At 42.0% G+C, this 26,647-nt stretch overlaps 2 protein-coding genes across 15 annotated transcripts in view; one reads left to right on the top strand and one right to left on the bottom strand.

The window, feature by feature from the left end:
* The window catches only part of MAPK8IP3 (mitogen-activated protein kinase 8 interacting protein 3), a 66,538-nt gene extending 58,732 nt beyond the window's left edge, over positions 1-7,806 (bottom strand). For 11 of the 14 annotated variants that reach the window (XM_075179508.1, XM_075179513.1, XM_075179512.1 and 8 more), the window contains exon 1: positions 6,436-7,806. In XM_075179508.1, the coding sequence (XP_075035609.1) occupies positions 6,436-6,744 (309 nt within the window). In that variant the 5' untranslated portion in view covers positions 6,745-7,806. The remainder of the gene's footprint in view (positions 1-6,435) is intronic. The other 3 variants (XM_075179514.1, XM_075179517.1, XM_075179515.1) reach the window with 1 other exon arrangement.
* Positions 7,807-10,858: 3,052 nt separating this feature from the next.
* On the top strand, positions 10,859-25,986 carry LOC142097566 (lysosomal dipeptide transporter MFSD1-like). The gene is made up of 15 exons (XM_075179507.1): positions 10,859-10,955; positions 11,043-11,081; positions 12,958-13,058; positions 13,592-13,719; positions 14,048-14,103; positions 14,213-14,356; positions 14,503-14,661; positions 14,781-14,896; positions 16,180-16,280; positions 16,953-17,064; positions 17,349-17,486; positions 19,185-19,324; positions 19,648-19,759; positions 23,082-25,244; positions 25,283-25,986. Exons 2-14 carry the CDS (start codon positions 11,060-11,062, stop codon positions 23,196-23,198), a joined length of 1,446 nt encoding a protein of 481 aa, XP_075035608.1. The 5' UTR covers positions 10,859-10,955; positions 11,043-11,059; the 3' UTR covers positions 23,199-25,244; positions 25,283-25,986.
* Positions 25,987-26,647: the final 661 nt, after the last annotated feature.

Genomic DNA, 26,647 nt, shown 5'->3' with positions numbered 1-26,647 from the left:
ATAACGTCATATTGTTGCCGTTGTACAAATACGTTTTAAATGAATCAAATACTTCACGTTGGGGCTTATAGATATCTCAAAGGCTCCTATTAAAATGGACAAACAAATGGGTAGCGCAAGCGTATCTTGCGACTGGAAAAGACACGTGCAAGTGTAAGTGTATGTACGCCGTATTCAGAGACGAAAATACGCCCAGGTCTGAAAGAGTCGAGGGTGCACCCCTCAAACACTTACATCCAACCTGAGAAAATGTACACAAAACGTTTTATACGTTCCGAACGGAATTGTTATGAAGCATCGTGTAATTGAGTAATCTAACTAATACAGCAGAACAACGACAGGTATAATTTTTTATTTTTTTTGCTAGAACAGGCTCGGCAAATCCTAATCTATAACCAAATCATTTGTAAACCTCTAATTAGAAGCAATTCGTTAGTTCGGGTCTTCATCATCGTCTGTTAATTACACCTGACCACCCGCAACTTCCCAATCTAAATCCGTGCGCCACTGTTCGAACACGTATTTAATGCACATTGCCTACGTCAATACAAATCTTCCCTCCCACGTCACGCCTAATGAGTCGTAAGTATCAAAAAGTCGCAGGTCTGAATAGAAGTGGCGATGTTGCCTATAGCAACCAATCAAATTTTAGCTTTCATTTTGTAGAATGCACTAAATAAATGCTAACTAGAATCTGATTGGTTGCTATAGGCAACATCTCAACTTTTTCAAACCCGCCGTTTAGTATATATACCCCTAATTGTTATAAATGTAAAATATCAGATGCGGAACTTCAACATTGTTTATGGTTGTGCTGCAAGATCTAAGAATTCTGGGAAATTGTACAAGATTATATAATGTCATCAATGAAAATATTATTTCATATAGCATGTGATTGGGCGATCTAAAACCTCCACACTAGAGAAATTAACCATACATTGACTACAGGAAACAAAAAGCTGTTATTGATGATAGCAGCGGCTAAAAAGCAATTTTGACTCATTGATCTTGCCCGGCATTCCTAATCTAAGTATGATGGTCAATCGTCCATCATATTTATCCCATATGGTTTGGATTAAAACAAGCAATAATAAGGAAACAGTGACAGTAAACATTTTAATACCTGGTCACATATATATATATATATATATATATATATATATCTAATGTATAAATGTCTAGTGGCGTGTGTTAGTCTGTCTGTGTGTGTGTGTGTGTGTGTGTGTGTGTGAAAAAAATAAAACCAAGCTGCAGCGCCACCTGCTGGGCGGAGTTATACACTGACCTACTAAATTCTTAGTGTGTGTGTAAAAAAAAAATCAGAAAGGGCTGAAATTTGGTATACTAAGATGTTTTTAATTTGTTAATTTAATTTGTTAATTGTTAAAAGTGTTTATAAAGATTTTAAAAAAAATATATATATATTTCTTGAAGGAGAAGTGACAGTTGGGAGTGGTTGGTGGTTGCCGGGGGTGACAGTGGGGAGTGGTTGGTGGTTGCCGGGGGTGACAGTGGGGAGTGGTTGGTGGTTGAGGCCTGGGCTATGGCCCAAATGCATGACAAGAACCTTTTTAACACCTTAAGTAGCTTGATTTGACTAGAATGCATGAGTATCATGCACGGGTTAACTTGTATATATATATATATATATATATATATATATATACACACACACACACATATACACTACCCTCACATGCAAAAGATCTCCTGAACAAAGGTTTGCAGTTTACGCCGTAGAACTTCCCTATAAATATCTGCTTGTGATATAACATGAATAAGTCCAGTTTCGCTTATTTTGTCAATGACTTCAGAATATTAGATCAAAGTTAACCTGAGACAACAGTTCATTCTGGTTTGTTTTGCTTACACCAGACTGGTTAAACAGGCATTATACAGTTTATTATTACAATATTACTATACGCTATTGTTTGATGTTTTACATTTTTGTTTATATTTACATACAGTATGCTAGCCATAATGGAAACGTGTATTAAAAACATTTACACAAACGTATCAAATACCATGCTAATATATTGTATATGTTGACCTATAAAAGCATTCAATTGCCAGCGAGGTGGGGCGCGGAAATTGCGCTGCGCACATTGGCAGGCAATTGCGGTACAAATCTCTGCTCATTTTCCCCCGCACCTCTATGGAGTGAAAGGAAAAAAATAGCTATTTTAGCTTTTGTACTGAGACATATTAATGTGTCCCCACTTCAACAACACCCCCACATGTGGAGGAATTGACACATCTGCCAGTAAGGGTGTGTTCACACAAACGCGGCTGAGGCAGACCAGCCAGCCTGTCAGGAGCCATTACTTTTTCACGTACTATTGGTCAAGTATAAATACACACTGACGAGATGTTGACGGTCAGCAGAACTAGCTAGCTGCTTCTGATTGGCTGGTTGCAAATTCACCTCTGAAACCGATAGGTGCTCTCTGCATTTATCCTGCATATATTATAGGATTTTATGGCTGTATTTTCAAAAAATAATTTTTGCTACTTTCCTTTGTATGCAAAAAGGAATATTATATTAATATTATATCTCCTGTATTACAGCAATGGGTTTTTTGCTATCAAAACAAGCGCAAACAACATTTTCTTTTGCTTATGACAGGGTGGTGTGTATGCCTGAGGTAAAACTGGTATATATGCTATATGAACTGAAGGCATTCTGAGATGCCTACAACTCAGCATATAAACTATATATTAACGGACAGCTTTTTTTTTAGTGTAAATTATGCCCAATTTGCAGTGAACTCAGCGTCAGGCCCTGTGTGTCTCGTGCCTCACGCCTCAGTGACGTTACATGTTCCTAGTTAACCGAAAGCTTGTATTCCAATGGATACTGGCGTATTCAACAAAATGGCTGCCTCCTCTGTGTAGAGACAATGGATACAATGGCTAACCTGTGACACTCCAGGTGTTTGTGAAACTACAAGCCCCAGCATGCTTTGCCAGTAGATAACTAGCTGATAACTGGCAAAGCATGCTGGGGCTTGTAGTTTCACAACACCTGGAGTGTCACAGGTTAGCTATCACTGCAATAGTTCTTTGGTTAAGAAAGGTAAATTAATTCTATAGTTAAACCAGTTTTAAAGGAATTGATCTTGCCTTATTTTAAAGGGATTTCCATCCAAAACACATACATAATCGTATAGTTTCCTATTTATGTACACTTATATACTTTCATTACAGATTATTTTCTGTCAGATGCTACCAGTGAAAACAATCATTTATTCATTAGACTTATACCCCATTCATACTGCACCAAAATCCCGGGTTTTTGCCGGGGCGAGCTCAAACGACCCGGGTCTTGGTGCAGTATGAATGGTACAAGTCAAAAATCCCGGGTCTAAAAACCCGGGTCTTCAACCCGGGATTTATCGAGGGGTAATTCCCGGGTCGGACCCGGGTTGCCTGCACTATGAATGGTGCAACCCGGGTTGCACAGAAAACAAGCTGATTGGCTGTCTGACCTGTAATGCTCACAATATTTACATTAACTGCATACATAAAACCAGGAAAAAAAAACTCGAGAGGAAAACAACAGTATGGACTGAAACAACTACTTCTATCATCCACACTATAAGAAACAAACGAAAGAGAAAGGTCGCACATACTTTACATAGGTGACTAAAGTAAAGCATGGAGCGGTGAGCAGTACAGAACGGAATTGGTGGAAACACTGAAGAAATGTCTGATTGTTTACAAATGATACAATGGAACAATAAAAATTAAAATATCTTATAAGATACACTTAAACATCTTTATGGACAAAACAGCAGAAAAGCAGACTATTACAAAAAAAAAAAAATGTTTTCAGCCAATGAAAACTGCTCTGGTGATGACTACCACAAATTGCCAGGGCACAGACTTGTGCATAATGAATGGGGTCAACCCGGGAAATTCCCGGGTCCGAGGTGCAGTATGAATGGTGTTTCTGAGCTGGGACGCTCCGAGCCCCGCAAAAACCCGGCTTGAAAAACCCGGGATATTGCCGGGGCGGCAGTATGAAAGCGGTATAACTCCGTCTGTGTACTTATGTAAATATATATACTACAGCATAAAGCAAACACAATTACAACAGGCATAAATGATTGCACTATTAATCCAAATTGATTTACTTATAAACACTTCTAATTTCAATTAATTTTTTTTTGCCATTAACCTCGTGACCCCAACCTGTAGACACCACTTCCATCGTTTCAGCGTTTACTGCTAGAAATAAACGGATACTACAACTGTTGCACAATGACACAGAAGGGACACAACTCATTCCCATCCAATAAGAAAACAGCACATCTTCCTCCAATAGTTTTCAAAATTCAATACACAAATCAGCTAACTTCCCCCTCTCAGCTCCACTGCTGATTGCTGATCCAGAGTTCTCTAATAGTTAGGGATCAAAACAATAATGGAAAACTAGTAAGACTGGTTCTCTCATCTCCGCCATGAAAGGCTGTAGCTCTGACAGGGATAACACAGGACTCTCTGTGGCCTCCCTATAAAGTTCCCTTCTCACATCGATGCTCAGTTTTGGAGCCCGATCTGTTCTAGACAAATTCACAGTTGTGCCACAGTCACTCCAGTTATTTATGATAGATCAGTGCTCCTGAGAATATTAACATATTAACAGTCTAAAACCTTCTCATACCCCCCCTGTACTTTTCAATAACAATATCATAGTTTTACTTTGATTGTTCTTTGATCTTCATGATGAAGCGCATGTTTGGAAGTGCATCAAACAACTCTGGGATCTGTCAGGTGTGAATATTTCTGAGATCATTGTATATTTTTTTCTAGCAGTCCACCTCATCCAATTTGTTAATTTGCCTCTTATTCTACTTACTAACCTGAGTGAACCCAAGATGGCTGCCTCCTCTATGCATGACCTATACCTGACTGACATTTTTTTATATATGTTTTGTACCACCTATGCTCTATATATTTCTGTAATGGATACTCGTTATGTTTCAAGTTTAAAGGGCTTTGAGTCCTAATTGGGGGGAAAGCACAATATAAATTAAAAAAATATTATTATTATTATTATTATTATTATTATTATTATTATTATTATTGTGTGTTGAGCAGTGTGACTTCCCCAAAATATCTATATTGCTTCCATGATGTATGAAAATAAAATGTAAAAAATACCAAAGTGAATGTTTTTTATGACCAATAATTTTTCAGTGTGTCTTTAGTAGCAAGACAAATTCTGCCATTGGGCATGCTGGGACTATTAGTTCCACAAAAACTAGAGAGCCATATTACCTCCCTCCTGGTACAAAACATTCTTTCACAGCTCAGATCTTCAAGGACTATTAAACAGTGCAGGTTGTTAGGATATCCCTATTTGAGACCCAGCTTCCTAAACAATGACATCCTGTTAACCTGCACTACTGACAACGCCTGAGGATCAGCATATGAAGTAGAATAAAAGCCTCAAGTGTTAGAAATAATACAGAGATTTCACATATACAGTAATAGACTTCAGTCCTTGGAGAACCCAAAATCTGGCACAACCGCCCTCTACACCACCATAATATAACTAAGACAAAGACTATATAAAGAATGTGTAACACAAAAATCTTTTCTGTGGCAACAATCAAGTCAATCGCTATGAAAATCAACATGTCCTTCAATTACAGTAAAATTATTCATATCTTCGATCAGAACACTTCACAATCACATGACCCCTCAGGAGTAGAGTGTGAGCTGTGTGTGCCAGTGACTCATTATTCATAGAATCAGTACACTTCACAATCACCAGTGACCCCTCAGGAGTAGAGTGTGAGCTCTGTGTGTACCAATGACTCATTATTCATAGAATCAGTACACTTCACAATCGCATGTGACCCCTCAGGAGTAGAGTGTGAGCTGTGTGTGCCAGTGACTCATTATTCATAGAATCAGTACACTTCACAATCACATGTGACCCCTCAGGAGTAGAGTGTGAGCTCTGTGTGCCAGTGACTTATTATTCATAGAATCAGTACACTTCACAATCGCATGTGACCCCTCAGGAGTAGAGTGTGAGCTGTGTGTGCCAGTGACTCATTATTCATAGAATCAGTACACTTCACAATCGCATGTGACCCCTCAGGAGTAGAGTGTGAGCTGTGTGTACCAGTGACTCATTATTCATAGAATCAGTACACTTCACAATCGCATGTGACCCCTCAGGAGTAGAGTGTGAGCTCTGTGTGTACCAGTGACTCATTATTCATAGAATCAGTACACTTCACAATCACATGTGACCCCTCAGGAGTAGAGTGTGAGCTGTGTGTGCCAGTGACTCATTATTCATAGAATCAGTACACTTCACAATCGCATGTGACCCCTCAGGAGTAGAGTGTGAGCTCTGTGTGCCAGTGACTCATCATGCCCAGTATAACACTGCCCATGCACATGTCTGGTACCCACCTCTTCTGCTTGTTTCCTGAGGGCTTTCTCCCGCTCGTACTGCGTCAGCAGCTGCTCATTATCCTCCTTCAGGAGCTCCGACTCCACCTCGTGTTCCTGGTTCTCGGTCAAGACGGCATCAAGGTTCTCCAGGACATTGACCACCAGCGGCATCAGCTCCTTTACCACCTCCTCGTCGTAGCATTGAATCAGACGCTCAAACTCTCTGTAAATGCTGTTCGCCAGCCCCGACACCCGCTCTGACATAACCGACCCCGAACAATAGTCATCCTGGTACACCACCCCATCGTCAATCTGTATCTCCATCATCTTGACAGTCGGACAGGTCCCACAAGAGTGGCAGGCAGTAAGGTCGGGAGACTACTTTTTATAGTATACTTTAATTTTGGGGGTGGAGTGGGAAATAATTTGTTTTTAACTAATATTATGACCCTATCCTCTGACTACACTGGGAAGAATCAGGTGCATTGACTTCAGCTCATCAGACAACTTGGATTCAGTAACACTCATTAAAATTACAGTCTAGCAATTGCCAGTTAAGCACGAACTTATTTCCAAATTGATCTTTACAGCAATGTTAAATGTATGGCCACAAGTACATTATTTATACAGATCTATGCACCCTGGTCTCTGGCCTTCTGCTACCACTGTGTGAGCTTATCTATGTGCCAATGCAATGCAGTACCTATCCCCATCTGCAAAAACAAGATGTATGTCCCTGACCAGGTAGATCTTATAACCCTTGGTATTTTTGTACATGTAAAATATTCTTCATTATCATTGTTGCTTTGTTCATAAACCGGAACCAACAATGATAAACAGAGATGGAAAGCAAAACAATTAGATTTACACCTGCCAATGTATTCTATCTACAGTATATTTACCCAGAATCCTTAGTAAATACCATGCAATCTTTATGAAATAAGAGGCTTAGAGTGTCATTATTTACATATATTCCCTTAGTAATCTGAATCTGATGCACAGTCAATTTTAACAGTGCATGCACCCCTCCTATCTTACTTGTAAATAAGATAATCCTTTATAGAGGTATTTCATCCATTCTAAAGCTGAGCAGACCTTTAGTCAATAGAAATGCATTTTTTTCCATCTACTATATGATCTATGCACCTGATTCCTCCCTCCCCCACCCTGCAATGGATCCCCTAGATGAAAAGTGATTTTCTAAAATGGATAGGACACACCTGCACTGGTCCAGGGGTGATCCTGTTAGTGATGCTGCTCCTGCTGCCTTGCTGAGGTGCTAGAGGAACCTCTCCATCTCATTATAGAGGTGATGGTGGTCCTAGCAGAGAGAGGCACCTCCCAGAGCTGCTGTAAGTGTGGGAATAGGAGGCAGGATCTACCCTCCCTCCTCTCTGACAAGGCTGCTGATCTGACGTCAGGCTTTCTGCATTATGGGTAAAGAATACAGCTGATTCACTCCCAGCATCTCCTGCACTGCAAACCAATGGCCTGTGTACTATTGGACTACAATGCAAGAGGGGGGTGTCCGCTGCTATCTTATCAGATCATCCCTGGGCTGCCTAAAATAACATCACACACATCCTTCAATAGACAGACATCGTTATATGTTGCACCTGTGATAAACTATTACAATAAGCTGGATCCTGCTGCTGCAAAGCAAAGGATGCACTATTTTAGTTTAAGAAACAAAATGCAGAATTTTTAAATATTGTTCCTTGTTTGAAATGATCATGTTTTTTTTATTGATATGTTGAAAGGATTTTAAAAACAAGATTACTAATAATGTAATAGATATTTATAAGATCAAAAATTGCATTCAAAATATTGTGTCTGATTAAAAAAAATGATTTGCAATTTGTAGTACACATATAGGTATCGCTGGACATGAATTGCACTAGCAGCATGTATGCAGTAGAAATGGGCCAGTGATATTTTGTAGGGTTCTGTTTATCTCAAGATGCTCTCTGGTGGTGGCTTGCACCTAGATTTGTACAGTTGTATCTAAATTTCCCACAATGCACATGGGCTTGGGGAGCAAGATGGCAGCATTAGTGGAGTAGCAGAATATTACACCAGCTGATGGGTGAAGGTGGAGCAGAGTGAAGGCATCCGTGCCATGTACAGAGTGGGTGCATCAGTACACCAGGGGGTAAATGTATCAAGCTGCTAGATTACGGCGGGTTTGAAAAGTGTAGATGTTGCCTATAGCAACCAATCAGATTCTAGCTGTCACTTTGTAGAATGTAGTAAATAAATTATAACTCAAATTGAATTGGTTGCTATAGGCAACATTTCTACTTTTCAAACCTGCCGGAAGCTTGCAGCTTGATACACTCACCCCCTAGACCTATGGAGCAGAGCAAAAATAATATTTTATTTTGCAGAGTGAGGTTATTAAAAATGACATAAAGGGGTGGGGGGTGCCTATTTTTTGGGGTGTTTGTTGCTGTGCTGAGGGCACCCAGTAGTTTCCACTCTGCAAAAGATTTGATTTCTACTCCAGCTCTTAACTGGCGAGATTGTGTCTCATTCATTATTTTTGGTAGGACACACTTTGTACCAGTGGTCGAAGTAGAAATTTAGAAGGGGGGTATGGAAAATGTAATGGGATGGAATTCGATAGTTTTACAATTAAGGCAGTAGTAGAAGTGGTAGTATGACATACCACCGTTTACACCCTCACTTTGTCCACTGCTTTGTATCCTGCACTTTGCCTAGTAAAAATATCTCCAAACACCTATAAATAGCCACATGTATAGGCTATGTATAGGCCACATGTATATCCTGGTGGTAAATGTATTAAACAGCGCTTTTTGTAACTCGACAATACTGGCGAGTTTAACAGCTAAATTTAAAATGGCAATGTATTTAAAGACTAGATGAATGTTAGCGAGTTGCAAAAAACGCTGTTTAATACTTTACCCCCTGATGTCCCCTCACGTTTGTGTTTGATTACAGCAATGAATGCTAAATGGAGCCGTATTTTAGGATGATAACTGAAATATTTTATTTAATGGGAGGGGTGGTAATAGAGTGCTCGGAGATTGGACCTCGGTGTGACATTTACACTGTTGCTCACTGCATCTCTCCAGATATTTCTGCTGTTCAGCACACCCTGGCGCACTTCTAGTATGCGGAGATGTCTCCTGAGAGATGAGAGTGGGCATGTCTCTTGATGTGCACTGGGCATGCCATCCTGTGATCAAGAACCACGGCTGCCCATAAAGTGCGCTAGGTCATCATGGTCTACTGTGTATAGGAAGAGAGCGTTCTCTATGACCACCCTTTACGTTCTTCCAATGTTACACTTCATTTTGTTGCGATTTTTTTATTAATATTATTTATATAGTGTCACCATATGATGCTGCAATTTAGAGAATATTTAATAACTCACATCAGTTCCTGCCCCACATCAGCTTACAATCTAAATTCTCAACCACACACACAGGTCCATGTTGTCAGCAGCTAATTAACCAGTACGGTTTTGGAGGCAAACAGGAGATCATACAAGCACCACACAGATAGGGCCCTGGTCGGATGCCGGTTCTGCGCAGACTTGCAGTACAGGAAGAACAGATATCTGCTTGAACACAGTGAAGACAATGGGAAGCTAGAGCTGTTACATAGGGCTCAGGAAGAGCTGTGGGATTGACCTGTGTACAGCAGATTAAGAACTCAACATTTGCAGAGTGGATGAACTTTAAAACTTTAGAACAAACATGAGAAATCTTATTAACTGGATCAGTAAAAGATAACAACTTGCTTGTCTAAAATGTTTTCTCATGATTTATCCCTGCCTGTGATAAAGGTCCTCAGTGCCCAGGGGCGTCAGGAGGGGGGCACAAGCCGAATGTTTTAGGATGTTTTGGTACCAAAAGTGATAACTAAGGGGCTTGGGGATCAAAATATCGAAATTTCGGGTCCATGGCCAGGAAACTCCCCAGACCTTAATCTGAATACCCTTACTCGTTACTCCTAATGTTCCTTATTGGTCTGGGGTCAGAATAGAGGGACCCTTCCTCTTTTCAATTGCAACTTTGGGCACTTTTTATGCACTTGGGGCTAAAAAAAACACTGATCCTGGGCTTTCATATAAAAAAAAAAAAAAAAAATCTGTTTTGTGCCAATGGACAATCAGAACTTAGAATGCAGACAAACAGAACAAGCATTCATGCAATAAAACACTCTAGATTGCAATATATCGAAGCAGCGTAATGAATTCTTAGAGTTATAATTAATTTGACACATGTAGAAAAAGCATTTTGATGCGTTTGCAATAATGATCTCAGTGTGGTCCGCAGAGGTTCTCCTGGGCGCCCTCCTCTGGGCACTTAGGGTTTAACACTGTGGTTTGCAGGCACTCAATGACCGGAGTTCGGGACCGGCAATCACGTGGGTGTAGCTGGTCAGGCAGATTCCCGACGCCCCCGTGGGCGGGACTATCACCTGTCTATCATCTGCAGGCGGAGTAGTGGTGGGAGCGCAGCGCTGGGAGCCGGGCGTGTAGCCAGTCATTGTCCTGGGATCAGCTGAGTGTAAGTTGCTGGGCTGCACGGTGGTGAGTGCTGTGCATGGCTGTGACTGTTGTTGTGTATTCTAATGGGGTCTTTGTGTCTGTGCAGGGGAACCAGAAGAAGACATGGCTGTCCCAGCGGAGAGCGGTCAGTAAATGAATCCGGTCTAGGGGGGGCAACTTGTGCAGCTCTAATCTAATCACGTGACTGAGTCGTATTTTGCTCAGGTTTAAATATCCCAGGAATCACGTGATCTGGGAGATTCCTCCTGGTTTAAAGGGCGAAAGGTTACCCCCCCTTTATATGATCCTAACTGCTTAGCTGGCAGTATAGTTCATATCCAAATGGTGGTTATCAGATCTTTGCTCATTCTTGTACAATGTGTTTGTAGAACTAAACAATAATATTGTATTTTTAGTATCAGAGTTGTTTATTTATTTTGGAAGCCTCCCAACTAGTCCTTTCGTTGGACCTAAACACCGCTTTCCTTGTGTCTGGACTATACTTGTAAAAAGCAATAATAAATGGGGCTGATGGTGGTTTATAATTATTGGTATAGTAAAGGCTGCTGTACAGTGTGCATTATTATTTTATTACAACTCAGGGTAACCATTCCTGTTACGAAATAGTGGTAACATGAGTAAGTTGTAAAGGAGGGGAAAGCTCAGGCAGATGTGATGTTCTTCCTGTCTGTTTTGCCTCCTAAGCATCTGGTCATAACTCCACCAGGTCAGAGGCGAAATGAGACTGTTTTGTCAATTCTGCATTTTTAAAGTTGTTTCCCTAATATTTTGAACATTACTCCCATCTAAAGTGTTGCACCTGTATAAAGGACTGATGTCTCTAATGTAATACAATCCCTATAATTGCCCACATTTATTTTACTTGAAAGTAAACCTGCATTACAGATAGGGAGTTATGTTTTGAAATGGTTACAGTGATGCTTATGTTGTTTATCAAAATATACTGAAGAATAATAAAGAGTAATTACAGAAGCTATTAAAACTGTACCAAGTAATAATGTCCTTGTTTCTATACAGTCTGCGGAAATACCTCTGTCCGCTTTAAGCCAGAAGATAATTAGCATAATGGCTATGTATTTTTGTTCTGATCTCCTCTATCATAGAGATCTAACACTGTAAACTCAATTACAAAGCGTTTCAAAGTTTCCTTGGACTTTTCCTTGCAGTGTCAGAGCTTAGAAATGAGAGCACAGTCCCTGTAATGTATTTAATATATGTATAATACTTTGGTGTAAGCTGTAATACCTTTTTGTATTTTTATCTGGTTTGAATTAATATTAATATGAGTATGCATCCTATTCGTTCTTTCTGTCGGACGTGCCCAAAAATAAAAGGTTTCACCAGAGGAGGACGGAGGATCAGGTTGTATAAATGGTGAAGGGTAGTTATGGGGGCCAGCAGCTGACTGTTTAATATTCCTACAATGACTGGTCCATGGTTTGTGTCCCCACCTCGCACTGTCTCTCCTCATTCCAGGCATAGGACCGGTAACTGCAGAGATGCCCGTCGCCAATGTCTGCTTTATTATCGGTGGCTGATAATGCTGCTTTTGCCGTACAAAAGCCACACAAACTTCCCACACCAGCAGCCACGATTGTTATTCTGCTACCTTATGTATCGATAGTTCCCCACACCTCTTAGATTGTAAGCTCATTTGCGCATCTTTCCATCTGTTTTATGTCAATGTATGTTCTTGATTAGTATTACGATCCCATCAATGTACGGTGCTGCGTAATGTCTCTGAGCTTTATCAATAAAGAATAATAATAATAATTATTTGTTTGGACCCTGTGCCTCTCTAAGGACACTGGTTCCTAGTGAATGGATAGCCTGTATTCTCAAAATGGCTGCCTCCGTTGTGTCTAGGTGACAAGTTCAGTTTAATTAGTTTGACTGAGCCTAAAAAATAAAATCTGTACACACCCACCGTTCCCAGTTGGTACTATTGTATGAAACATGTATAAAATGTATGTCATTAAATTGACCTATTTCCCTTGCAGGGTATTACCGGTTTGTGGTCCTGTTCTTCAACTGTCTGCTCACTTTTGGCTCCTATTTCTGCTTCGATATTCCCAGTGTTCTACAGAACCAGTTCCAAGGGGTTGGTGTCCAGTGTGTTACCCAGATTACTTCACACAGTGTTCTCACTTAGGTCTAAAGAGTAATTCAAAACATTAATAAACGTAAATCACTTTGCTGTGATTCTTCACTAAGCTTTTAAGATTCTTTCCTCATTAATATTAATCGTTGATACTTTGAGTGAGATTGGTGGTATTTGGAGAGTTCTAAAGTCTTTAGACCTCCCCGGCCTTTTTCTTGCTTGGAGATGTTGCCTATAGCAACCAATCAGATTCTAGTTATCACTTATTTAGTGCATTCTACAAAATGACAGCTAGAATCTGATTGGTTGCTATAGGCAACATCTCCACTTTTTCAAACCCGCAGTTTAGTAAATATACCCCTTAGTGTGTGTGTTTTGGGGGCAGAGGGGCAGTCCTTTCTTCTTTGCACCATAACAGGCAGCCGGGAGGTTGGAAGGTCATCATGATATTTTGGTTGTTTACAAAACTTTATGTTGAGTTGTTAGATAGATACAATGATATATTTTTCTCTGACTTGTTTACCTGTCTCCAGAACCTGACCTGTACTAATGGCAGTCACCCCAACAGCACGCACAGCAGTAACCACAGCTCCGGCTGTGTGGAGGGGCTTGGAATGACCCCAGAGCAGTATAACCTGTTATACGCTGTATACGCCTGGACGTGAGTATAAAGAGCATGCTATAATACACTGCCAGGACTGTAGTAATTTACTTCCAAGTTCATTTAGAAATAGTAATATTTGTCCTTACTTCAGGATGCAAATGATTAAACATTCTCTAATATGTTGGCGCTGTATAAATAATATAATAATCTTCATGGCTGGATTGTTGTTTGCTCATAAAACATGGTATAAGATTAGAGAAGTTGTCTATATATGGTTATTGGAATGAGAGAGTTCCAGAGGTAAGGAGCACCAGTATCTGCCTGTGTTCATGTATGTCCCTGTTGGCCAGTGTCATTATGTGACCATGTCTTTCTCTCTTTTCAGTAATGCTGTGGTGGTCATCGTGGCTGGATTTCTCATTGACAAGCTAGGAAACCGATGTAAGTCATTGCATAGAACTAACCACACACACACACACACAACCCCCCTTTGGATTATTGTGCATTTTGTAAAGATGCAAATACCTGAAATAACTTTACTTTCTTTCAGTCGGCCTGTTCCTGTTTTCCTTCCTGACTGTCGTGGGCTCCTCCATATTTGCTCTGGGTTCACACTTTAAAGGAACCCCCTACCTGCTGCCTCTAATGTTAACGGGACGCTTGTTGTTCGGCTCTGGCAATGGGTCCCTGACAAGTAAGGTGTCCTTCTCCTGCATGTGCTGTAGAGATTTATGTCTTATGTATATTCTGGACTTCTCTTACGATCATAAAAGTCTGTGTCGAATTCACATTTTACTTTTGTACACATTTCACTTTCTCCCAATCCCTGTATTGTGCCAGTTGTACAGAACCGTATCGCGGCCTTCTGGTTCAAAGGAAAAGAATTAGCTTTGGCCTTTGGACTCACCCTGTCTTTCTCTCGGTTGGGCAGCGTCCTGAACTTCTTTCTCACTCAGCGGTTTGAAGCTCACTATGGCTTGCAGTGGACTCTTTGGGGAGGTGAGAGTTTGTTTGCACAAAAATAAATGTATTTATTTTATGTATCAACGCTTGCCTGTAAAATTGTCTACATGTTTCTTTGATACATAGCTATGCTTGTACACTGTCCTCCTATGTAGGGACTTTATTGTGCGTCCTGGGTTTTTCCTCTGCCGTCACGGTCAGCGTGTTGGATAAAGTGGGCATGAGACAGCTGGGTCTCGATGGAACAATCCAGGAAGAGTCCAAAAAAGTGGTGCGTAACGGCCTCCCTCAAATAACTATTTGTACGGCTTTACCCAGAGTCCTCGGCGGCTCCCAAATCAATGTGCATTGTATTGTAAATTGTGACGAAACGAGTGCGATAACCCTGTGACCATTCTTTTTCTCGTTTCTCACATAATGTTGATTATAGCAAATACTTTTTATAGCCCATGCTTTTGTTCCCCAGCTCACCAGACTTCAAATGCATTGTCCAAAAACATGTGGCTAAGGGGACATTGTAGTTCAGTGTAAATATGTATATTGTGTATTATATATGGATGACTTGCAGTAAGGTTAATCATTGTCTTAAAGTGAAGCCAGGCGGGTTATGGGTAAAGATCAGGTGGTGTCCAGGATACAGGTGAGAGGGCTGGAGCTGCATTCATTCCCCCCCCTCTTTCCTCTACAGAAAGCATGGAGCAGCTGGGGAGCCTGTGACATCACAAAGTAGTGTAAGGGGTTAATTTTAGGAGGGGCTCACTGCTACCTTATCCTTGGAAGTAGGGGAAGCCAGTTAGTATCAATTGTTCTCCTTAGGACTAGTCCAAACATTCTGTCTGCATCCCAGCAGGGGGCTTCTGTGGAAGGACCGGTCATCTTCACTGCCATCTCCAACTTCCCCTAGTCCTGCACTGACCAAAGGTTAAGAAGAATAGACCCAGGGGTTTGCCTAGGGAGCAGAAAGACTGTGGAAATTAGACCTGAGATATAAGGAGCCACTCCAGGGGGGAGGGGTGTTCATTCTGGGATTTCATTGATGAAGAGTGCAAGATCTAGTTTTGAGTTGTCGTTCTCTACTAAAGTCTATATATGCAGCTGAGAGAGATCCATGGGTCGTGAAGTCTGGACAGCCAGGTGACTATAACTCCTTAAACTAGTGGGGTAAGGGACAGATGATGTGGTAAACCTGCCTGGCATTTATTTGCTGTGTGTACATAATCTAGTGTTTGTTTGACAATAAATGTACTGTTGTATTTTTGTAACTGCATTTGCCTGAGTGACTATACGAATCCTAGAAGGTACTGGGTAGACTTCCCTGGCATAGGAAGGCACCCGTGGGTGGCCAGCCAGCGTGAAGTGGTTAGCATTGAGCCAGATAAACCCGGTATCTTCACATAAATGTTCTATGCATTACAATACATGTAATTTGCAGAGCAGTCAGTGATTTACTATTTCTATCAGAATAGTTTGTTGTGCCTGTAATAATGTAATAGAATAATGTAATATTATTGGTTGTGACTAATTAGGATTTGTTTTGCAATCTCTGATCTTCAGCGAGTACAAGACATTCGCCGCTTAACTTTGCGTTACTGGCTCTTGGTTCTGACCATCATGTTCTTCTATAATGGGATCTTTCCATTCGTGGCAGATGCTAGGTGAGTAATCCATTTCTTTGGATTATAACCGTTCCATGAAGACAAGCATGGAAAGTAATGAATGGGCCCACCAGTGTTCACGCTTTCTATTCTGCACTTACCCAATACCGGGGTCATTCTTCCTATAAGACAAGGACCTCACGCGGTAACATCCCGGTGAGGTGGCAGAGACGAGGTTCTTGCCTTAGCTCCTGGCCACCAGCATTGTCTGTCCTCACCTCCCCCAGTGCCGACTTCTAGTAGCCGATTGTAGAAAGAACACAGGGTTACACAAGTCTCCAACGATCCTTCATATAATCACTGTAATGTGATGACTGAGAGGACATAGTCTTCATCTACTATCCCTACTCCTCTCATCAAGTCGGTCACACCAAGCTCACACCTGCAGTTAGCGGGTAAAATCCCAAGTCTAAAAAATAACCCAGGCGACCTAAGGACGTGGAACACCACATCTGTCATATACAAAAGTTGTAAGTCCCCACATGCTGCACTGCCGTTATTATACAGATTGTGCACTGAAAGGTCTGGTTATGAAAGGCTCTACATGGAGATATCACTGGTCACATGACATTTTCTTAACCCCCCCCACCCCCCAATGGTAATGTATTTAAGCCGGACTCACCTTCCCCTTTGTGTGTTCAGCTGATTATCCTTTTTTTTTTCTTTTACCAGCAAATTTATTCAGGACAAATACCCAGGTTACGACCAACAGACGGCATCCTACATTGCTGGGGCTGTCTACGACAGTTCTCTAGTGCTGTCTGCCGCTGTCGGGATATTAATTGTAAGTATTGTTTAATTCATTAACTCATTTACTCTATTAGTGGTATTTATTATTATTATTATTATTATTATCAGATCTGATTCTCTGAGTACTCGGGTGGGAGGGGGATGTCTCCGTCCTGACTCTTTTGGAGTATAAAGGCGCAGTGGCTTGAGAATGAGCAGATCTGCCCGTACACATTGTGTCGTCTCCCCACCTGGCTTACAGATTACTATGTATTTATTAACTCCCAAAGTATATGGTTTTTGTCATATACAGCCGTGTTTGCTTTTTATTTTTTTTAGGACTATGTAGGCATGAGAGGGGTACTGGCTGTCCTCTGTGCGGTATCAACGCTGCCCGTGTTTGCCCTGCTGGCGTTCACCTTTGTCCCACCGCTGGTGTCCAACTTGTGGCTCGGGGTCACTTACTCCTTTGCTGCGGTAAAGTATAAGGTTTCCTCTAACATACCTTCATAATTGGTACTGCTTAATGAGTGTCTTCCTCTAAAGTAGTTAACATGGCAGACGCTGGTGACCCTATGAAGCTTGCTATGCATCCTTGTGCATAGCAACCAGGTATCGCCAGTAACACCCAGGACCACCACCATAAATACAGCCCCCCCCCCTCCCCCCACATTAGAATAGATTAAACTTAATTTAGAGAGGGGATTTTATGCAGATAAATTACATATGTTAAAAGTAAGAAACATTTGTTTGGCAGTTTTCTGCCACTAGGGGCAGTGTTCAGCTCAAACCTATCAGTGTTTTGATTTCACGTAAGCTTTGTTATATTAACAAATACGGCACAGCATTGGGAGAGCTCTATGGGCCAGGGACAGACTGTAATGAATCCTGACCAATGCCCTGGGAAGGCTGCTGCAATGTAGTTGGGAATTGCAGGTATATTTTGAGTATAATATGCTGGTCATTTTGGCTGTATAATATTCTGGGCAATTGCTGGTTAGGCAGGATGTGCTGTTTTATGGATATTCATTACTACTATCTTGTATAGCCGCAATCCTAAATCTTTTAAACTAGTGCATTCTGCGAACTTGGTGACTTCAGGCTCTCCTACGTTGGGGAAATGTATCCAGGATTGTTTGAGAGCTTGGTGGTGTTTGTAGCTGTGTATAAATGTGTTTTATGGTCCATATAATTTTTTAGGGTGAATGTCCACAGATGCCAAAGAAAAATCAAATACATGCCTATTTAGCCATTTGACATACCTCCTGATGTTTCAAATGGCCAGGACTGGCACCTCCTTTGCAGACCCGGGCCAGACTTGGAGTTCCTGGTGTGTAAAGCCAGAAAAGGGAAGGGGGAGGGGGGGGGGGAGAGAGTCGGCAGGCGATCGGTGACTAATGTTGAGTAAAAATAGGTATAATGGGGACTGGATGGATCCCCCTAAATTCAGTGGCGCACGCAGGGGGGGTTTCTGAGTCTCTAGAAACCCCCCCTGCGCTAACTAAGTGGCCACTGTCCTATACAGCAGCCGCGGCGCTGCCAAAGAAGCGTCCGCGGCGGTGTATACAGCACTGTCCTATACAGCACCGCCGCGGACGCTTCTTAGACAGCGCCGCGGCTGCTGTATAGGACAGTGCTGGCGAAACGGAGCTCTCTCTCTCTGTTTTTTTTTTGGGGGGGGGGTTTTGGGTCGGCGGGGGGAACCCCCCCCGACAATCCTCCGTGCGCCCCTGAAATGCTATCCTATTTGGCCTTGATCTGCCCTGCTCCTAAAGTGGAGAACCCCTTTAAGCGATAGTAACTGCTAGGGGATCTAAATACTTCTTCCACGTCTTAGTGGCAAATGACAAAATAACTGTCCTTTAGAAGGTGAAACTTATGCTTGTGCTAACATTGGTAGAGTAGGGGGCTAAATGATGATCCGTTTCTAGCTTAAACATTGAATGTGGGCAAAGTACCCACCCTACTTCCAGGAAGAATAGTTATCAGCAGAGAAGTGGCGTTGCACATTAGTCTATCACTAGTTTTATGTTGTCTTAACAATAGAATAATGGGTGTTACATGGTGACCTGAATATGCATTATTTCATCCATAGTGACTAGGTAGGGACCAGCAAGTATTACATACATCCAGAGCTTTGTGGCACAGCTGTTAATGGATCTTGTATCTCTTCAGGCAAGCATGTGGCCTTCTATTCCACTTGTAGTCCCACAAGCTACTCTGGGAACCGCCATGGGTCTTGCAACCTCCGTGCAAATGATCGGGATCGGCCTTTCCAACCTTATTGTTGGCAGCATTCTTGGGAGTAAATCTAGGTATGTGTAGAACTTAAGGTTATAAATGCAACATGTCCAGAGCAGGAATAATTGGCCAAAGCACATTGACCATCTTGTTCTGCCTGGTAGGGTCTGATCAATTAGCAATAAATAGACCTTAATTATAATTAACTTACAAGAATGTGCATTACAATTTCTGTGAATGTATGGGCACTTTTAAAGCTTTGCATTATTATTATTATTATTATTATTATTATTACTACTATTACTACTACAATTGAATACAACCCATCATACCAGTATCTAATTCTCTTTATTACGAATTCAGAAGCTTTTGTTTATCTTCCTTCCTCTCGATGCAGCGAATCAAAGATCCCGCTGTGGCGTTGGCAGCAAATGATGATTTTCATGCTGGCAAATACCATTGCTTGCATAGTCACATCTGTTACCTTGAACGTTGTGGACAAAAAACAGGTAATGGCTGGGATAGGTAAACGGTCTGGGCACATTTTGGTACCAGTGGGAGTTAAGACCAAACATCTTTCAGTGAGGTTAATTTACTAATGACGGCAACACAGAAAAACAGCAAAGCAAATAGTCCATTAGTATGATGGAGTGAGAAAGAGGAGACTATGGGGGTATATTTATTAAACTGCGGGTTTGAAAATGTGGAGATGTTGATTATAGCAACCAATCCGATTGTAGTTATCAGTTATTTAATACAGTCTACAAACTGACAGCTAGAATTTGATTGCAGTTTACTAAATGTACCTCTATAACTTTCACAGAACTTGGAGACATTCTGTATAATGTTTTTGAGGATTTCTTTACCCCATTAGATCAAAACTGAAACCTTAAAAAAACAAAAAAAAAAACGTGACTTTTGTACTTAAATCGTTGTCTCTGATTATATTGGGGACACTGCTAACCATGGGGTATAGACACTTGATCCTGGAGTCTGACACATCTGCAAGATGTTTATATCCTCCCCTCTATACTCCTCCATGTGGGGAACTTCAGTTGTTCTTAACCGAGCCCCACATTACTGAATAAAAGATTATGGACACCGAGTTGGACAAGCCAAAGCCTGACTTGAACCATATCAAAATGACTTAGGTCTGAAACTTTCAAGGAGAAACTGTGCAAAAGACGACAGGTGTCTGTCTTGATTAGTCTCGGTTCGCTCTCAGACGGAGACACTAGGTTCAACTCTATCTTTGTATCTAATATAGAAGCAAGGCTGAAGATCCTGTATTGATCAAGAGATCATTCAGAGACACAGCTTATCCTCAATATGGAATCTGTTTGTCCTGAGGTCTGTCACCAGTCCAAGGGCAGAACCTAAACCTGGAATATAGTAACCAAACCACTTCTGAGAAGCCAACTGTAACCTTCCCAGATCTTTTATCCATGGACAGCTGGAACTGTGTCAAATCTGACCGACCTCAAAAGGTTCTATTTGAATCTGGCCAACTGACCCTGAAGTTCCAGGCTGAGGTCAACATGGGCCTAAAAGTTCAGCCTGGTTAGGGACCAAGAGATTTTCGTGCCACCTGATGCTTGCTAAATTCAAACTGTTGCATCCTTGGTTGCAGTAGTTGATCCTCTGCACATTGAGGACACAGCTTCAGGAATCAGAAAATTAAGCTGATAGACAAGCACTATCGGGGAGCAAGCACCCAAGAAGAGAATCCGCCTAAACCGTATCCTCAATGTATAGGCAATCTACATGAGACCCAGAACCTCTGTTCTGGACTGGTCCAATCTCTACATAGTAAATCTCCCACTTGAGGGAAGGAAACAAACCGTTCCCTTATACTTTGCCATGTATAGTCGGGCATACCCAACTCCTCAGTATCCTGGATGGTCTGTGCCTGGGTCATAGCTCGCACTACTGCCCCGTCATCTAGAAGAGTCCTCCTCAGCGCAAGGGAGTAAATTTATCAAGCTGCGGGCTTGAAAAGTGGAGATGTTGCCTTTAGCAACCTATCAGATTCTAGCTTTTTTTTTTTTTGTAGAATGTACTAAATAAATAACTAGAATGATTGGTTGATATAGGCAACATCTCTACTTTTTCAAACCAGCTTCACACATTTATCCTACGGAGTCTTCCATATTGAAATCCTCTAGCCCCCCTACCTAAGAGGAACAACTACAGCCTGACCCCTCCCCCTAGGACAGAACCACAGCAGATTGTAGGTACATCCGAGAGTAAGCTACAGACTCAAAGTATGATTCTCTCGATTAGGAAAACCTAACTAGGTCATGCCCTCTTGAGGGTAGTAGTAGTAGATGAGGTGATGTGATAGGGAAAGGACATGTGCCCACCTTGCAAAAAGAACTTGGTGACACCATCTATGGTTGTGCTCAAGGCTGGCCCCAGCACCAGCAGGTGTGCACAGCAAATGACCATCAAGCTGGCACTCTGTGCAGAAGCAGCCATGTGCCAGAATTTGCCCTCTGGCACAACCCCGAACAGCCTCTCTACTCCCTTTATCAGACCTGAAATATAAAGTAGTAACAACAGGATATGCTGCTGTACCCAATAAGACATCTAAGAGTGAGTCTGCAGACCAGACTGGGGTCATTATTCCTCCCATCAACACCATCAATCTAATACTTCCCTGGGGAGCATAGAGGGGGATGCTGGAGGCCTCAGAAACCTGTCTATTCTTGTGCGCTTTCCCGGGTATAGGAATCCTACCAAAGGGGAGGTGTTGTTGCCTATAATGACGCCTGCCCTGAATGTTCAGCACCACAAGTTTTGGCCCTCAACCTGCTGATTCTCATTCGAAAGTGCCTATTGGGGACAGATCCCCATCAACCCATCTACAGGCCCAATGAACTGAAGCGGCTACCTAAGTGCAGGCTGTAATCTGGGTGTTGTACTAGCTGGGCAGTTATAGCACACAAACAGGAACTGAACTCAGTGTAACCTAAACAGACCCAAGTAAGGTGTGCAAGTCCAACCAACCCAATGCCACCCTTTGAGTGATCTCTCGTCTGCAGTGGAATGAATAGAGAGGGCTGGGGAGGTGTCTGTATTCTGGCTGGACTTCTGGTTAAGAGAAGCCCGCCGAGGAGGTGCTAGGCTCAGGATCAAGCACAAACCCGGTCACTGTTCCACATGGATTACCGCTAGCCTCTATGCCTAGTGCCAGGCTTTCCTGTGTTGGAGAAGCCTGCAAAGGATGAAGTACTGAACTGTCTGGAAATAGCACCTGTCCTTAGGACCCAGCACAGACATATCCCTTGGCCAGAACTCCCCAGCCAGTGTGCTTGTGTGATAGCAGCCTTCACCTAACCTAGAGCTTCTGCACCAAGTGCAGTCCTCTGTCTAACAGCAACCTCTTCAGATTCCCTATTTAGGAGGGGGAGTCTATGCTGTCTGCATGGTAGTACCAGAAGGTGCATGCAGTGTGAGGGTTACGACCTGCAGTAGGAGTTCATGGTGGGAGTGAGTGGAAGCAATGAATTATACCCAGTAGCTGCTCAGATGATCTTGTAGTTTTAAAAATGCAGAAAAATAAAGCCTGAATTTGGCTGCAGTGAGGGGTACAGGGGAGGATTCTTGCAGAATATTTAAAGTGCAAGACTACAAGCCTCTATACCCCCATGGTTAGCAGTATCTATTGCAGTATAAATTGTACTTTTACAGGGACAACTTCCATTTAACGATGCAGCCGTAGTCTGAGCTGCACTCACAGGATCTGTGTTGATGTGTGGTCTGGTCATTAATAGTTATAAAGAGCGTTTATAGTACCTGTTCTGATGTTTGTCTTCTGCTTGGCCCCAGGGAGGTACATTGAACAAACTGACAAAGAGGAAACCTCAAGCAGGGCAAGAACCCCCTACCGAATCAGATATAAGCCCTATCCTAAATGAGGATGACGATGATGGGTCTATAAACTAGCCAGAAGACGTCTGTGGAGCCTCCCAGCTGGCTGCTTCCCATATGGGGTGCACATACCTAGTACCAGCTGTGTGGATCAGTCATTTGTAACTGGTCACCCTATTATGAAGGAAGGACACCTTGTACCTGTCACAAGTATGGACTGTACCTGTCACAAGTATGGACTGTACCTGGAGCAAGGTTTCCAGAATATTGCACTATTGGAAGTTTTATATTGATACATACGTGATGTATACATCTAATCACTTAGCACAATGACGTAAATGTGTTTAGTTACCATTCATAAAGAAAATGTTTCATACTTTAGTTCTCAGGTCTGAAAAGGAATCTGGTGCCAAATATTCTTTGATTACAGCTTTTATACTTTACTTAATATTTTCCTTTACTTAATATATTTTAAGCCATTGTGCCTGCTTTAGGTGTTTTTCAAGGGCAATTAGTGACTAGTCAGGAGTCTCCACCCTTATTAAGCTAGGATTCATTTTTAAAGTGCTCTATAATAGAATTTATGTCAGGTTTTTCCCTATGAAGATAAATGACCTTTGCATGAATCTTAGCCTGCCACTAGGTGGCACTGCAGCATCTAACAGGCATTTTATTACAATCTGTTTTGACCATCAGTGTGGTGTGATGCATTACTGAAAATAGCATGTTTGTAATATGATAATTTGTGACAGGATGGCTTATTAATTAAGTTATATAATAACATTCTGCCTTATAGAGCATATTTGATCATTCATATCAGTCCTTGGGCTAGTGGAGCTTACATTCTATATTCCCTGCTATATGGACACACTAGGGTTAATTTTGTCAGTAGCCATCTAACCTTCCAGTACATCTAGAGCGAGGGAGGACATACTAACTTCACACAAATATCACCCCAGCGCTGGGAGACAGCGATGCGAACCACTGTTCTGTGTTGGTGGGTTTACTGATACCGCTTTCATACTGCTGCCCCAGCAATATCCCGGGTGTATGAACCCGGGATATTGCCGGGGGAAAGAGGCTCCCACAGCGAGAAATTCCCAGGTAGACCCTGTTCATACCGAACACGAATCTGCCCGAGTCTCCATGGTGACATCACAAGAGGAGCTCTGATTGGCTCCTCTTGTGATGTGTTTTGTTTGGTTTTTTTCAACTTTATAATTGTTTGGGGAGACTCGGGTCTCGCCATTCATAGGGCAGGCGACCCAGGTTGGACCCGGGAATTACCCCTCCAAAAGGCCGGGTCGAATTAGACCTGATACTGTTCATTCTACGCCTCGACCCAGATTGTCTGGGCTTGCCCCCTGGGTTTTTGGCGCAGTATGAATGCGGTATTACTGTCAGTAACTGACCACTCAGACGGGTATTACTTGGCCAAACTACACTCACCAACTGTATATATGGTGCCCCCATTTAAAGGAGAATAGTTGCTGATGACTTCACTTTTGGGTGAAGCATATAACTGCTGCAGCACCTCTTTGCTGGTCAGGCTAGCTCAATCCTCCCGACTGCTTAGTTTGGATGTGGACTGCAGTGTAGATGATATGACCTAGGACAGCCAGGGATCAGTGTTAGCTGTAGGTTGCGGCTCTTCAGAAACAAGCAAGATTTTTAGACTTAGTGATTTTTTTTTTTATTTGCGCAATAGCTCTTTAGAATGGGTACACACAGCATGCAGTTGTGGTAATCCAGTAGCCTGTCTCTTTAACCAGTCTCAACCTTCTCTCAGGATTAGTGGGTCTCATGACTTTAGTACACTACACTTTGGGGGAGGGGTGAGTGTTCTCTCTTGTCTCTGCACTGTCAAGGTGAAAGGAAGCTTTGACTCCCCTTAACTCTTGAAGTCTGGGCTGAGAAATGTAATCTTTACATCTCCCGTCCAACGTGCCTCTGGGGATGCCGACTCCAGGGCTGTGGCCCTGTAGTTACCGCAGCTACAGCTCCTTGAATTGCACAGGGGGCATCACAGAGTCATTAGAAGTCTTCCATGACTACTATCCTCTGATCTCCATGTGGGAATCTGCTTGCAGCAGCCAAATATCATCCAACATCCTTCTGCAGGTTTCAGATCAACCCTGCCCAGAGCTACTGGAAAGCAGCACAGTGACCAAAGGATCTGCCAAGCCAGCAGAACACAGATACCACCCACATTACATTTTCCAGTATTAAAAAACAAACCCTGCAACATAAGAGTATTACTATTTTATTGTCTTACAACTAGGTGTTTCTCCATTACATTAAGGGGATGGGTCCACCTACAATTAGTCACCTCTCTGTTCTAGCCCAGTGCCTCACCCTCACTATAATGGCTTCATGCACGACAGAGGTTATACTACTGGAGTCTGGTGCAACTTCCCAGCGATATATATTCTGATTATCAGCCTCGACGTTCTGTAATTAGGACTTGTGGCAACATAAAAGCAGACAAGCTCTTAAATAGTCAGAGCAAACTCGTAACTGGTGATCACGAATGGGCAGAACTCTGGTATTAAGTGGTTATATACATTCCAGTCAGGTATAAGGGTTACATGGTCAGCAAACATAGAACGAATAGTACATGGGGTAACGTGGGAATTCAGTTTGTACCACTAAACTTCAGTCACATACAAGGTGGACATTAACACTGAGCTTACAGATGTGTTCTACAATAACCACACCACCTTTCTGTGCATCGGGGATTTGTCTTTAAACGATGACACGAAAGGAGTGTGGTGCGATTTTAATAGCAGTTTTTAGGTAGGAATGAAAGGGAACGAACGGATTTGTTTTGTTTTTGTTAAATAAAGTTACATAAAACAGTAAATGTTGCATTTGTTTTTATTTTTTATTCTTGAAAATGTACACAAGCCAAAGTCATTCACAAAATACATTGTTTATTAAGAGATGCATTAATGTAACAGTATAAATGGCATCTATTTGATAAATGCAAAAAAGAGATGAATCCTGCTGCAAAACAATGTAACGGCAGGACCTGTACATTCAGTATATAGAAAACAAAACAAAAAAAAACACTATACAAGCCCAGGGAGTCGGAAGGCCTCAAACTTAAGTTATGTACCGGCTGTAACAGCTAGGTGGCGCTGTATGCTATGTCTTGGAAAGGGCTGGTTTATAATCATGGCACAGATATTCCAGCATTACAACTGAATTAATTGCTGGTCTTAAGAGGAGGAGGTTTAGTAGTACATATATTTATATACCCACACGTATACACCGACATTTTGAGACGTATGGATCTGAACAGCTAAATCACATCCCTGTCACAGTCTTACAACCACCACACAATATTCTATTACATTGCAGCACAAATTACCTTGAACAAACCAGATCAGGTTGTATTCAGCCTTCCCTAATCATTTCATGCTGGTCATGTGATGTCAGTCAACCAATTGTAAGCAACTCATCCAGGCTTTTGCATGACCAGCATATATCATAGTTAAGTGCTGGTGAGATCCTGGAGCCAG

The sequence above is a fragment of the Mixophyes fleayi genome, chromosome 7, assembly GCF_038048845.1.
Source record: "Mixophyes fleayi isolate aMixFle1 chromosome 7, aMixFle1.hap1, whole genome shotgun sequence".
Taxonomy (NCBI): domain Eukaryota; kingdom Metazoa; phylum Chordata; class Amphibia; order Anura; family Limnodynastidae; genus Mixophyes; species Mixophyes fleayi.
The sequence above is the reverse complement of the archived record's forward strand: the minus strand, read 5'-3'. Positions and strand labels throughout refer to the sequence as shown.

Excerpts from the sequence above, each read along its gene's own strand:
- LOC142097566 (XM_075179507.1), top strand. The coding sequence starts at position 11,060 with ATGGCTGTCCCAGCGGAGAGCG. Across the intron at positions 11,082-12,957 it reads GGCTGTCCCAGCGGAGAGCG|GGTATTACCGGTTTGTGGTC; the intron begins GTCAGTAAATGA and ends TTTCCCTTGCAG. Across the intron at positions 17,065-17,348 it reads CCGCTGTCGGGATATTAATT|GACTATGTAGGCATGAGAGG; the intron begins GTAAGTATTGTT and ends TATTTTTTTTAG.